A 15,599-nucleotide genomic window follows, 5' to 3' on the forward strand; every position below is an offset into this window, starting at 1 on the left:
TTGTTCTTATATTTTATTTTTTTTCTGTATGTTGTTCATTAACTTTTCTGTATAAACGGAAAGAATCAACAACGCCATCTTAGTTTACCGCGCTTTGAAATCGTGATAGCAGGAGTTTCTCGGTGAGTTGCATTCTTTATTACGCTTGTTATTCGTAAAACAAAGTAGAAAAAGTTCAGAAATAGCGAAGTATAAAATGGATATATATTTTGAATATTCTGTGACATACAAAAGTTTACATCCACGGCAGTTTCGCTAAATTACTCCGTATAAATATAATGTGTGTTGCCATTGCAAGTAACGGATTTTTAAGGTATAATTTTATAATGTTTGAAGAAGTTTTCACAAGCTTTTCTATAATAGTCTCTTAATTGCGTGAAATAATTTTTATCGAAATGATACATATGAATCTTTTTATTTGTCAATCTTATTTTTTAATTTACTTGCAAAATCATGCTACCAATATTAATGAATATAAGTATATTCATATAAATTATCACCAAACATTAGTTAATTTAGAGAGTTATGCATTACTCTAAATGACAAGATTAATTGCGTCTTCGACTAGAAGCTTATAGTTTTGAAAAATCTAATAGATTTGTTAAAAATGTGTCTAGTATTGTAAAAAGCATATTTGTCAATTATATTGAGATTTAGCATTCTTCAAACATTCTTTACATTGAGACAATCAGTAATGATGTTCTAGAAACTTTGAAGAAACTTCTAATAATAGACTTGTTATTCTATACAATAATCAGATCTCATAAAACTATCATCATAAAAGAACTAAAAGATAATCATATATAAAATACTAATCACAAACCAAAGAAATTTTCTTGCAAGAACATAAATTGTATGTTATAAATAAATTTATTTGTCAGTTATAAAAAAAAACAAGTCTTTTGGATAAAATATCTATTGTTACAAGCTTCTGCAGTTCTGATAATTCCATGTTTAATCGAAAGATCACAGCTTCCTTAGTAGCTAAATACATAAATAGACATTTAATTTCTATATTCTAGGCAGTATGTTATGCATTAGAATGCAAAACATAAACACAGTAAATAAATTCATGTTAAATATAATTACAAAATACAATTATTGAAAAGACGGTTAGATAAAAAATTATTGTTATAACTTTAGTATTGACATTCTTATTTACCTACTACGTTAATTGTCACTATGTAATGTTTAGTCAAAAGCAGTGTATAAAAAGACTATGAAAAGCAAAATATCAATTCCCATGTGTCTGTATCATCTGTCTGAAAAAATGAGTTATTTCTATAAGAAATAATGCTTTCATTTTATTATTATCAAAAAGTCTGTTGTCTCAAATAAGTTGCCCTTCTCTACTTAATAATCGTTCTAAATTAATAATAATAATCTAATCTTATATTTTGATCTAGTCTTATATTTTTAAACTGTCTAAGGCAGACACTCTGATACCAGCAGATCAAAATGCTTTATCCTTATAGAAAATGAATGGATATAAATATAATATATATGTCTATATAAGAGCACATGCTGCTGATATTTTATGAACACTAAATACTTGCATCAGTGATCTTTGGTAACTGTTGATTAGCAGTATTCAGCCACTTTACCAACGAGGTGATGTTGATGGTACACTTTGTTGATTTGTTAATGAAGGTCCACTGTATTATCAAGAAGAAGAAAAAGATAGACATATTGTAAAAGATATTGGGCTAAACTGTTATTTATTTCAACTAAATTTCTCATACCTCCATGCAATAAGGGGAGAAAGTCTTTCTGTTAATCTTTGGTAATTTCTTTCCAATTCTCGTTGATAGTCTCGTTGATCTGGCCCAATTAAATTTTTGTTTCTTTTCAAAGCATCCAGACATTTCTTTGAGAAATCCTTGAAACAAAGACGTAATTTATGCTGCAGTCGAGTGGGCTGTGCATTCTGTTCCCTTAATCCAGAAAGAAACACAACAGCAACTTCTGCAGGACCTTGATTAACTGTTGTTCCAATGCAACCTTGAAGAACCATCTGCAGCATCTTTGCATCAGGTGGTTCTTGAGCTGTAGCTGCTGCAACCTGATTCAACAAATTTACATAAAACAGAGTTAATTTATAAAAGAAGAATTTATCTTATAACAGAAGAACATATATACATACCTCTGCAGTTTTCTTTTGTATATCTTCAATTGCAACTTCAATTGGACTTAAAACTATTTGCTTCCTAGCAACCACGCGAATCCTTGTCTTTAGATAAGGAAAGTGTGTAGCTACTGTTAGTATAGTTTTACGTTTGCACTGTTCTCTTAATTCTCCATGAGCTTTACCACCAGGAGTAAATGGCGTTGCATATACAAATCGCTCTAAATATGATTGAAAACATTAATATAAATGGAAAATTAATTTTGTTAAAGTTATTTAAAGTTCTTCAGAACAGGACTTACTAATATTAAAATTCCTATGAAAAATAGCTGGTCTATGCCTGAGCTCATGTGGCTCGAAATATGGTTCCACATATGTGATCTGAACATAGGCTTTATCTAGTTCTAACTTGCTGGAGTCTACAGGGTTCGAATCTTTTATTATCACAATATTTTCCGCGCCAAATCGTTCAGCATAGAAATTCTCGAGTCTCGAGAATATCTCTGGTAGCTTTGTCAAAGTCGGTTCTTTATAAACGAATTCTTCACCAGCAAGATCACCAAAACGCCCACCATAAAATCCTACTCTGAAATATGTTCCAAATACTCGTTTTCCCGCTAATTGTTCTACTCGTGTATATGCTTCATGAAGTTTCCTGTGATTAGAGGATCATAAATCAAGACATAGATTCGTTTTCATATTAAGTTTTTCAAAATCTGAAGAATATCATACCCATGGATATTAGCTAATTTTTTGTAATCGTGTGCGGCTTCTGCTATTGGAAGCAGCACCTTGTATACATCAGGAATGGCTTCATACATTCCAGCTGTATGAAAAGAGCTGGCAGCATGTTCCAGCAAACCAGCTAAACCACTTTCTGAAAAGTCTGGTCCTAAACATAAACCTTCTTCTCTTCTTGCCAGTACATCATCCCCTACTGCACTCTCTTCTAAAGCATTTGGTGTGATAGGAGCTAAAGCAACAGCTCCTACTGGTCGCCCGCCACCTCCTGGTTCCAAAAGGTGTAAATATTCTGCTACTAAAGCAGCACTGTGCACTAAACACATGGCTGCCTCTGTGTGATTCTTTCTTTCCATATGCTGCTGAGCCATATTTGCCAACCATGTGAGTCTAAGATCTGGTGAACCTTGATATCCTTTTGCAATTCTGTGAAATCGTCGATTTTGATTCAATATGCTACATATATCATATTTTATCAGAAGTTTCTGTTTCAAATACAATTACCTATACATGAGATCTAAAAGCATTTCTGGATCCTCCTGGAATTCCTTCATTTTAACAGTATCAGACAGAATCATATGTAGATTGAACAAAAGATCCTTCACTTGTTCTGGAAAGCTTGTGTCTGCTAATTCTGTATCCCTTTCAGCATATACTAACACTGTTTTTAATGCTCTCCTAAGTGCTCCTTCACTAGGAGCTCTCCCTCTTCCAACAAGGGCAGACAAAGACGTGGTGACTTGCATTTTAACTCTGGCAAAATTCTAAACATATTAAATTAATTAATATATTTATAAAATAAATCATTATAGATCTATCGAAGTATATTACTAAGATGTTTACGTTTCCAATTTCGAAATTTTGCCTCATTAATAAATAAAGACTGGCAGCAGCATGACTCCGAACAGCACTTAGAGGTGAGCTGCATCTAGTGAGTAATGTCAAACACAGATCACCGCACCTTTCGCTTTCTTCGTCAAACAGAGCACTATGATACTTAAATACCAAAGCTCTCTGAGTATTAAACATATGTTGTAACACAGATGTGCTCTGATTTCTTGCTAATGCTCTCAAAAGCACTTTTAATACAGCTCCTACAACCGCACCTAGAAAGCACAAAAATTTTGTAAATATAAAGGTACAAAATCTATAAAAAATATTGTATAAGTACATATATATACCTCCTCCTCCATCAGCTTGGACAACTGTTTCTAAAGTATCCAAAACTACCAGAGAAGCTTCTGCTGCTAATGCACCTTCTATGTGAGCATCTTGCTCCACAGCTCTGCCTTCTGATTGCTCGCAGGATCTTAAACAAAAAAAGATTGTTCAGATTTAAAATCTTCACTTTAATTATATTGAGAAAGAAATGAATTTGCATAAATGTCTGTAGTGTAGATACAGAAGTTTACCTACCTATAAGGCATCTGATCTTTACGCCACCTAAGTTTGTCCCCACTCATTCTCTCTTTTCTTCTCAACATCATCTCGCTTCTGGCGCTTCCTTGGCCAAGAATCACATCCTCCAATCTAGATCGAATATCACTTGTAGCTGCCGCCTGTGGAGGCAGTCTCTTCAGCGCCTTTTTCCCTTTATATTCAAAAGCTGCAGTGGCAATATTGAGAACTTGAAGAAGACACAGTATACGTCTAGAACTTAGTTCTGAACACCATTGTGTTAAAGCAGACTGTTCCAACCCCTTAAGTACCCACAAGACACACATCAAGAGATGTCTTGTAGCCTCTGAACTCAAGGAAACTCTACATTGAGTTCCTGCAGTGTCTGCAGAAACTCCACCAGCTATGGCTAAAGCCACAGATTGTGTAATAGAACCAGATTCGTCAGGATAAACGCTCTTGTCCTTTGAATCCCAATGATAGAGTTGTGGTAGAGCATCCATTATAATGTTCAAAAGTGGCAGATAGAGAGCAGCGACTCTAGCTTTTGCAGCAGGATCAGAATATCGTGAATCAACGTCATGGCACGCCATAAGATGTCGAATGGTCCCAATAGCTTTGTTTTGAAGCATAGGATTTGGTATTTCTAGAGTATTCGACAAATCTGATAAAACAATTCCTACTAAAAAGTGTTGCTGTCGGAACTCCTGACTGAGCTCAGAAAATCTAGCTCGATCTCCAGGTACTAGGGTAGATATCAGACTGCCAGAACTTCCAGTTGATGGACTGGGAGAAGCTGGCGCCGATCCCGACGTATATCCAGTTCCAAACGGCAAATTCAGTGCCACGTAATGCTCGTGAGAGCATATTGTCCGTACGAGGTCCAATTTCAACGCGTAAAGTGCAGCTGAATCGGGAATGTGCATAGATGCATCTGATAGAGAGCAACAGGCAGCACGAGTTAGGGACAAAACGAATCCTCTGTCCATCACTGATAGTAGATCAGAAAGAAAGTTGCCTAGGCTCGATATTAGATTATTGGGTATCCTGTTCTCCTTTCCACATCGTGAAGTCACCTCTGAAGTCAACGTTGCAGTAAGTGTTGCCACGTCATCACAGAACTGGGGAGAGAATCTCGACTTTCGAGGAGCCTCCAACATTCCCATTTCTGCTAATGTCACAACCATAGAGCGAACGATCAATTCCAAGAAGAACCATGAATATGTAACAGCCAATTCTCGTGCCTGTCCTGTCGATACAACCCAATGTAACGCTAGTTCTTCGTGTAGAAGCCTTCTGGTAGGTTGGCTATTTATAGAAGGCGATTCTTGACGCATAGAAGCTGTTCGATCCAATCCTCTGGAGTGTACCTCCATTTCTAAATCTTCTAGAGGCAGGTCAGGGTTGCTTTGAGCTCGAACAATACCAGGAGCATGCGTCATCCTTGGTAAAGAGCATTGATAAGCAATATAGGTTGCTAGAAGCGCGTGTCTTCCGTGAGCATCTAATTGACCATCAGGTAGATTGGTAATATTTCGTACTAGCAAACCTATAGCCTCGAATACGGTTGCTGCCACATTCAGTGGTTGAGATGGTAGTGTTGGAGGTCGCACTAATAGGGATATTAATTGATCTAGCAATTGAGGTAGCGATCGTACCAAAGCAGAATGTGATGCTCTTGCCAATTCCAATAGAGCTGATTTTAATTCCGATTCCATTCCTGCTTCACCAATGCGTGGAGGTACTTGGCCAGTTTCCAAGAAACCACACAGTGATAGAAATCTATAATTTTTGTGTTGCCGTTAAAATATTATTAGTATTATTAATCCATTAATGATCATAAGATTATTAATTTTATTGAAATATTTTCATTGAAATATCTAATTAAAAGCTCGAGTTTCTGGAATATTACCTATCAATGTATTTATCCTGAGGATGAACGCTAGAAACTGGTTCCAAAATCACAGTAAAAACGCCTCTATGAGCATCCACCCATCTTGTACCTGGTAGAAGAACATCAGGTGCAATATATGAATAATTTGCTGGTGGTGGATCCAGCATTGCGGGTAGACTGAATTCCCCTGATTGTAGATGTCCATCTCTCAAAAGTGGCAACCACTAAATAAAAGAAATATTAAGAATATCTTTCAGTGTAATTTACATGAAATAATATATTTTGATTAGAATTTGACTTCATATTATTTACTGTATATGCTACAGCAGTCTCAACATTCGGTTGTTCCGCCTTCTTCTGGCAACTAATATGATAAAACGTAAATAGCAAATGATGTTTTGCACTCAAATCAGCAGGAAGTCGAATTTTCACTTCATCGTAGAAGTTTGGATTCTTATTGTGATAAGAAACGGAAGTGAAGCATTCGTGAGTCATTTCGGGACACGATGACCTTCCAAAAATAGCTGTTAGTGCATCAGCCTCCTGTTCACCACCCATAAGTTGAATTCTTACGGCGATGTTTCGTGCAGAACCAGTCCTTGAACTGAAGTTTGCTTCCTGCAATAAAAAGTATATTTTGTTTATTCATGGTAAACAGTAATTAAGTATAAAAGAGCTAAATGATAATTTACCTTTGGATAAATGTATAGGAGATTTCGATACGTCAAATCTGGCGAAATAACTTCGCTCGGAAATTCAAGTATTTCTTTGACTGGCCGACTTTTTTCATCAGGATATGGCACTAATCTTCTGAGATCAGGATCCAAGCATCTAGGCAGTTCTTCTGGTCTAGGACTAAGGTCCAATTTTAGTATACCTGGTAGACATTTTAATCTCTTTAAATTAGAACCAGGTCTCCGTAGTTCGACTAAAAGTTTGTATAAATCTTCGTCTCTCAGTCGTTCACTTTCTTGTTTAAAGAAACTTGAAACAGTCAATGTGATAGGCCTAAAAAATTAAACATATAATTTAGAAATTAATAATATTAGAAATTTATTTAAAAATATAAAAAACATTAAATGTAAATAAAATAAGTTAAATTATAAAAATATCCACCTAAATGTATCAAGACAATTAGCAAAATCGTCTGGCGACCAACTACGTCTTTTATCTGAACTTCTTCTTTCTAAAGATCCTCTTCTGGCAGGTGGTTCCACTTTTTTACGCCACTGTTCCAGTCCACCCGATTTTCTGTCTAAAGATCCAGCACTTCCTGTGCTATCTGTATCTCCACCTCCTCCTATTACACCAGAAATGTGAATGGCAGTCCATGCAAGTGGCATTCTATATCGACCTAAACGCTCACATGCAGCTGCAGCAGCTGCCCTTACCTATTTTGGATTAAATTTTTCTTATTACCTTATTCAGTACATTTATAATTTAATGATTTATGGATTGTATTTGATGTATTACTTTTTCTTTGTTTTTATCTTCACGTAAATATGGTTCAGCACATTCAGAGATATCACCTTGCAATACCTTTTCAAGTCTAACGACTAAAAATAAATCTGGACTAGGCTTGCTGATACTCATAACACAGCTTCTTGCTAAAGTACTGGCATCACTGTATGCAATATGACTACCAAGCATCCTTTTTAAGCCTTCCGAATTCATGTCTACATAAAAGTTCTCAGATACCTATAGATTCCAAAGAAATTAGGAAAACGTAAATTATATGTAAATATTTTTCAAGATTTTTTATTTTCAAATACCTTCTTCTTTTCTTTGGCATCGTATAAAGCTAAACTCGCGAATATTGGTTCAACTTCCAATTCCAATTTCAGTTGGAGACATTTCACAAGAATTTTATGTGAAAAAGGTTCTGTAGGTTCTGGTGCTATGCCAATTTCCTGCCACTCATCATCAGGAGAAGCTGGAGGTGCATAAAGTGGAAATAATGCTTCCTAAAATTAATATCAGCAGATCAGAATTACTAAAATCTAATCTTGCTTGTGCATACATTACTCACTTGACGATCTTCTGATCGTTTTTGCTCGTTCATTTGATCAATGGTTTCTGGACAAACTCTGTCCAATAAGGTGGGAAGAAGAGGATCATGTTGCGAATGTCTTAAATCTAAACTTGCCCAGGATCCTCTTGGTGTATCTCCACAATTAGATAAATCTTCCTCTTCATTTGGTGATCCTGAACCATTTGTATCCTCTTGATCCACCTATTTTATATTTGATTTAAATGTGTTCTTCAATTATATGCCATGATATTTTATTTTTATTCAAGCACCTCAAAATCTTGTCTTGGAGTATCCTGAAGAAGTCTGTCTCTTGCTATGGGAGAAACTCGACGTTTATATTTTCTGTGCACTATTACCCAATCTGAAGTGAAACTTTCAATACATCTTCTGACATAAGGAGATACTATGTCCCTAAAAAATTCAATAAAATTAATATAAATGCAAAAATAATGATTTTGTTGGTTGTAAGATATAAAAAATCTTACATAGATTCATGAGGCACAATTGGTTCCTCTGTTCTAATTTTTCTTTTTACAACTTTTAATTCAACATCACCAGGTGGAAAATCTAATATTGATTTAAGAGGATCACGGTCAAGAACTGATTGATGTTGAGCCAAAAATTCTTCATAGTCTAGTGGCTCTAATACCTCACATAGTGACATCTTTAAAATATTTTTATTAATTACATTGATGTACGAATTACAACTTATGTAGACAAACTGCAATTCAGGATGTACCGTGGAAGAAAAGCCTGAGAATGAGCTGCCACTCTTTGACAGATCACGTGAATATGAGGTAGAGGTAGCAATCTGACGTCTAACGTCAGCTGCATGCTGTTTACTCAATTTTTGAGTAAAAGCCCGCTGCACAGATGACATTATAAATGTCGGGGTAAAATACTCCTTTGATGAAATCCTAGACATTTTATTTAAAAGTTGAAAGTCAGACAAAGCAAATAGAATAGATAATAACTATAATATAATACTAGCATTCAGAGATAAATTTTTATTGTGAAAATGTAAACTAAATTTATCTTAATACATTTTTTTATTATTTGTTTATTAGATAAAATCGCACACAACATTATAATACTCAAAAACCAGTATAACTGGTACTACTGTAGTGGGAAACAAAAGACTATACTCACGTGACTTTGTGATTACTAAAAGTTCATTATGTAAAAATTATGAACACCTTTAAGTCAATAGTCTAATATTTTGACAGTTCTTGTCATCAACTTTTGTTGCATCAGGAATGTGCCCTTATCAAGCCAAAATTCCCATTAATACCATAAAAGTACATCATAGAGGGGAAACTAGTGTAAAAAATTGATTTTAGCTTCCCTAATATTTAGTGCTATCGTAGGACCAAGAATAGAAGTTATATTATCTTCAATTATTCTTTCCTTATAGCTATTGCAAGTATGTTAAATAAGAACATTCTAAAAAGTACTCTAATATTATTTAATAAGATTACTTTATTGTGTATAGTTATGTATGGGTATAGTTATATTTCCCCAAAGATTAATAGTATAATAATAATGTTATTTTTTACAATATGACATTTATTTTATCTGTAAATTTTCTAAAACATTAATTAATACATAACAATTTTAAAAATGAATAGGTGTGTTCGTAAAATCGCAAATATTTAAATTCTAGGTACTTTAGTCCTAGATAATTTAGAATTCGGAAGTTACTTCCTACAGTATGCTAGTAACATCCGTTTAGTTTTTCCCTAGCATTCTCATATACTGTGTGTGCGACTGAACATATGATTGAAATGTAACTAGTATTTCTTACACACCGGGTGACATAAAAAATTAATTTTCTGTCGTGTCTTAGATGCGTTTCGGTACAATATTAATTAAATTTCGGATAAACTCTCCATTCTTTTGTACTCATTATTGAATCATGAATGCTCTAGAAATATGCATACAGTATTAAAGATCAGTTACTTAATTATTAATAGACTACGGATGTTTATGCATTGTTTATTTTATATATTTTTGAATATCATCTGCACCCTATTTTTTTTTGTATCATTAAACATTCAATAAATGTATAAACATCTGCGATTTAATTATTAAATAAACCTTTCTTTGCAACTTCATCACTTTCAATTTAAAGTAGTGTACTTAATTTAAAGTTCGTTTATAACTTATAACATTAAAGAAAGAAAATAAATAACTAATCGAACGATCGATTTAATTTCGTTATTGAATAAATATAATTACATAAGTTATTCAATTTCTTGAACAAATAACTTCTTATCTCATCTCTTTATCTTAAAAATTAGTTTTTGATAAGAACTTGTAATATCATCCACCATCTAATCTCATTGCTATCGGAGTTTCCAGTACATATCATTCAATTTTCTTAATTAATAGTAGTTTCTTATTCAGCATAAAAATGTCATCTTAGAAACAAGTCTCACAGATTTTTCTCTCATATCTTACCTACAACTTAATCTCATTATCACGAAAGTAATCAGTGCTTAAGTTATTCAGTTTTGTTAATAAATAGTTTTTTATTTCTAACAATTAACATCATCTCAAAACGAAGCTTCGCGCGAGAACTTTAATTCTTTATTTCATACCCTTTCTCAAATTTCATCAACAATCCCATTTTCGGTCATTCCAATCAGCGCTGAGCGCTATCGCGCGAAGGCGTAGGTCGCGAAGAGGCTAATTGCTATATCGATTTTCGGCGGAGCGAAGGAACGCGGAGGAATCGTACTTGCAGTGAGCTCGCGGGCGTTAAACGCCGCGGAGGCGGAAGACAGAGATAAAGACGAGCTGGTGTACGCGATGGGATGGGAGTTGTCTTTATTAGAAGGGCGCATCTACGCAATAACACGATCCGCGTACACATTTCGCCAGCCGTGACCTCGCTTCAAAAGACATGGAAACAAGGAGCTCTCGCGACGCGAATGAGCTTTAATTGCATGAATAGATCGCGGTTCGCTGTCGAGTTCCTTCTCGAGCATTGTCTCGACGACTGCGCTTTTTATTTCGTCTTTATCCGCCACTGTTTCATTTCCTCGATTTTCGAGACGAGAGCGTGCACACGTGATTTTTGTTCATGATGACTGGTGCTCGAAGCGCTTCGTTAAAAACTAAGATTGTTCGATGAATAGTCGCTTTGTATATTTTTCTAGAACTTGATTTTTGTTACCGTGTTTGAAACAGGGCGTGGTTTTAGCGAGCCTGGGATTTTAGTGAATGATAACCATGAAAAATAAATTTATAAGAATTTGTCGTAGTTTATAGTTTTCTTTGTTTCTGATACTCTTATACAAATATTGTATTATAAGTACATACAAGACAAGAAATGTCGTTTCACTGAAGCTTAAACTTGCGAAATCATTACACAATAATCATACTGATGATTATTAACCAAATTGAAGAAGGAACTATGAATTACGTATGCTTAATGTTGAGACAAATAAATATCAAATAGAAATATCACAATCTTATTGTTGACTATCATGAGAATAACCGGAATATTCGTGTGATTTTATGTGATCTTAAATTTGAATAAAAGTTCCACGATACTTATTGGAGACATAAGGGAAGATAATTAGATAATTTTTTAATGCATAAATTATTTTACAAGAAATTGTAAATGAATCCCTGAATCCATAATATAAATCTGGAGTAATGAAGCTAGTTAGTCACTAAAAAGTACTTACATACATTGCGCTATATGGAAACTCTACTAATTAATGTTCTTAAGGAAGTACACGTAATTAAAGTTTTATTTGAGCAAATGACAGTTCATATTCACCGACCTAATAATAGTAATATAATAGTAATGATAATATTAGATTGTTACATAAATTTTGAGGACCCTCGGTTCACATAAGTAGATTAGTATCATAGTTATAATGAATATAAGATTGCTATGTAAGTAGATGTAACTTTTGCTTCTAAAGCTTATAGCAAGTAGAAATAAGATATTTTCATTTCAAGTCCCTTAATTATCAGACACTCGGAAAAGACTGTACAACGTGACTGATCTGATGCTAACAAATATTCAAACAAAACAGTTTGGACAGAAAAGATTAAATAATTTTTAAGTAAAAAATATAATAAATTTCAAAATGCCTAGAAAAAAAGAATAATAAGAAAAGACCGAAAATGTTCAACTTTTGTATTCATTCACATCTTGTATAATGAAATGAGGTTTGAATATTATACGTATGATATTAATTTGGACGTTGAACAAAGGCTGTTGTTACATGTATACTATCGAGAAAGGTTTGTATTAGGTTTGAATTTATCTAGATTTGAATGCTGAATTTTTGAAAGTTCGTGTTATTGAAAATGTTAAAATAGATGCTATTCTTTTATAACTTTAAAAATGAAAAAATATACCTTTAATACCTAAGAGCTTAAAAAGAGCTGAAAATGCTTTGTAGTTTTTTAAAACCTTTTCTTTCTGTCTGTTTCTCAACCCAGAATATAGCTTCTTTAAGCTGGTTAACGAGTTGTTTCTTACGTAAAGGGAACGGGTGCACATTATTTATGCGAGAGTTTCACCGATTTTTCGTCGTTTCTGCGATAATTCTCTGGAAGCGAGTTTTGTCGAGAGGAAAAAGCATGGAAGAGAATGCAGTCGCGATAGGAAATGTATTGTGAAGGATAGAGGAGGCGTTGGCGCTCCTATCTGACCTATATTGTCAACTTCGAGGGTCCCGCTCGGCAAATTTATAGTTTGTCGTATCAGTGATAAGGTATCGACGAAGCATTATAGGAAAGATCGATTAAAAAATGATATACACAGAGTTATACGTTAAATACAGATAAATTGGAAGGTTTTATAACTTCGAGAAGATGATTTACATCAAATTTAAAGCCCTTCGATTTATGTTCGGGATAAGAATAATAAATAGGAATTGGATAATAATAATAGGAATGCGACGACGTATAAGATTATATTTTTATCATTTGAAGCGTATGAGAATTGAACGCGCAAATTTAATAGAAATATTCAAGATTAAATTTTTCGATTATTTTAATGAGCTTCCTCGCTGTAAGAGTAGAATGATATAGAAGATATATACATAACTATATAAACCATAATATAGTATTATATTTGTATAATTATATTATACCTAAAATTTACGAAAAAGTTATATAAAAATTCTTCATAGTATTAGAATTACCAAACTCATTAGTAATCACCAATATCAACTAAAATCCACAAATTGCATCAATTAATCCCGTTTAAATCGATCAAAGCAAAATCAATTCGTGGATATTGGGGAAAAGTCGGGAGAGTAACGGTACGAAACATTCACCATTGGGAAGCTTTCCGGAATCTGCTTATTCCATCGTCAATTTGCGCGACATTCATAAAACGAACACTTCCGGGATCTCTGTTTCACAAAGAAAAGCCACCCCTGGTGTGGGATGGAAAGGAGAATGTTGGCGCGTGTGGCGATAGAGAAATCGCGGAAAGTTTCCGTTCGCGGTTTATCCGATGGGTAGAATTTCTTTTTCCATATTCCGGATGCCAATTTCGCGAATAAATTCTTGAAAGATGCGAAATTACCCGTGGAATGGAATGTTTCGTCCTGCAGGAAGATCGTTCCATGCGAAAGAGCGCGATTGCTTTTGCGACCTCTGTGTTCCGGTTATACGCTGCTTTTCCCCTTCACATGACACGACCACCTGCTACATTTTGAGAAATGGCAGTTTGTTAGACAGTTAGAAGACTACCATTCGAAGAAATTCGTCTGTCAACCATTGTACAGACAGGGATCGTAGAATCTATGACAAGAGGTTGTCGATTGGGAGCATGAAATTTCGTAGAAATGGTCGAGAATTATTTTATATGAGAAAAACCGACAATGAGCCAATGCATGTTGAAATTGTAGAAATAATTTGTGAAACATTTCCATTATTTTCATAATATCTACATCTACTATGTACCGTATAAGGATGTTGCTTTAAATTAGAAAATTCTAGAAATAACTTTCACAGCTATTTTTTTTATTTCTGAAACAATTACAGATATTTTTTATTTCTACATGTATTTCTGCATAATACAACGAAAATATAGATATTGTGTGGTGTTAATTTTCGTGTTAAATGAGAACAATGAAAGGCTTAACTTAGGTTTGGATCATATAGGTTTGTAGGGAGTGTATTTGAAAGCGAAATGAACATTAGTCATATGTTAATTAGTTTTATGAGATTGTTCTTGTTATATTAAACAGATTTTATTAAATTGTTCCTGTCAGAAAATGGCATACAAATGGTTAACTTGGATGTTCCAACTTACCAGACACTTGACAGCGTTCTAAATCACCTTGTCTACACGAGGGATATTTACGAACATATAAATTCAGATCACGTGTCTCTAAAGATTACGTTTTTCATCCCCGATGGAATATTTGCTTGAAACGAAAGATTTAAGTTAGGAAAAATACTCTCTTTATCAGAATCTGAGTTCCTTTCTATGAACGGTATTTTTATACTTCATAGACGTACAATAATTTTAGAAGAGTCGAAGAATATCTTTGTAGTAAATAAATTAAATATAATGTAATTTGCGTTTAAAATACCCTGTAAATAAAATAGGCGGAAGCGCTTCAAAGGGAAAAATAGTATGAGGAGGCGTTCCAAATTGCCAAAACACCATAAATTATTACGGGTAATTTCAATACATCATCGAGGAAAACAGTGATCATTATTAGTTAACATGATCACTCACCAGCAATGGTGAGCGAATATACAGATTACCGGGGTACATACATAGGTATAAGGGAGTGGTAAGGTTGCGAAGCGCTTTCGCTATTCCGCTTGCAGAACAGTTGGATTATAACGTGAAGAGCATTGGGGAAGCTTTTGAAATATTAGCGAGTTGGACAGAAACTAGCTACGTGTTGCATTTCACTCTAATTCTACTTTATTAAATTAAATACCTTAAACATTTACTAAAATGCATTCTTGTATGTTTTTATTATAAAATTGTTTATATATATATGAAATTTTATTGCATTATATTTAATAATATTTAATTTTTGGAGACGTCATAATATACATACGTATTAATGCTGAACGAAAATTGCAGAAATTTGTCCTTATTCTAGAACTAGTAATATACATTTAAACTTTGTGGAATTCGCTAATTTAATGAGGTATTTCAAGAATGTTCCTGAATTTTAGGAGGATTTATATTATTCTAATATTCAACGATGATTCTAGAATTATCAATATATTTTGGATATTGTGAAGTTGATTAATTTAATGAGATATCGATACTACACAATGTCTCTGAATTTTAGACTAGGATAATTGTACAGAAATATTATTCCTGAAATAAATTTTGCAAATTTATTCTTACTTATATACAGAAATATGCAAATGTTCAGATACGTTTATAACAAAAGTGTACG

At 33.7% G+C, this 15,599-nt stretch overlaps 1 protein-coding gene across 2 annotated transcripts; it reads right to left on the bottom strand.

Annotated features, from left to right (window-relative positions):
* Zir (dedicator of cytokinesis) lies at positions 1-9,491 on the bottom strand. Of its 2 annotated transcripts, XM_069128378.1 has the most exons (20): positions 9,340-9,491; positions 8,930-9,107; positions 8,676-8,854; positions 8,460-8,601; positions 8,188-8,391; positions 7,931-8,122; positions 7,632-7,856; positions 7,275-7,549; positions 6,851-7,166; positions 6,471-6,776; positions 6,177-6,382; positions 4,283-6,046; positions 4,048-4,175; positions 3,710-3,972; positions 3,371-3,630; positions 2,858-3,292; positions 2,428-2,780; positions 2,144-2,346; positions 1,743-2,062; positions 1-1,655 (listed from the first exon to the last, which is right to left on the bottom strand). In XM_069128378.1, the coding sequence occupies exons 2-20, from the start codon at positions 9,068-9,070 to the stop codon at positions 1,601-1,603; spliced, it is 5,967 nt and encodes a 1,988-aa protein (XP_068984479.1). In that variant the 5' UTR covers positions 9,071-9,107; positions 9,340-9,491; the 3' UTR covers positions 1-1,600. The 2 variants fall into 2 exon arrangements, with proteins under 2 accessions (XP_068984479.1, XP_068984478.1); XM_069128377.1 differs by having other exon boundaries at positions 3,710-4,175.
* Positions 9,492-15,599: the final 6,108 nt, after the last annotated feature.

Source organism: Bombus flavifrons, chromosome 15 (genome assembly GCF_040668555.2).
Source record: "Bombus flavifrons isolate JBK064 chromosome 15, iyBomFlav1_principal, whole genome shotgun sequence".
NCBI lineage: Eukaryota > Metazoa > Arthropoda > Insecta > Hymenoptera > Apidae > Bombus > Bombus flavifrons.

Excerpts from the sequence above, each read along its gene's own strand:
- Zir (XM_069128377.1), bottom strand. The coding sequence starts at position 9,070 with ATGTCATCTGTGCAGCGGGCTTTTACTCAAAAATTGAGTAAACAGCAT. Across the intron at positions 8,602-8,675 it reads ATTGTGCCTCATGAATCTAT|GGACATAGTATCTCCTTATG; the intron begins GTAAGATTTTTT and ends TGAATTTTTTAG. Across the intron at positions 3,631-3,709 it reads AAAATTTCGAAATTGGAAAC|AATTTTGCCAGAGTTAAAAT; the intron begins GTAAACATCTTA and ends TAATATGTTTAG.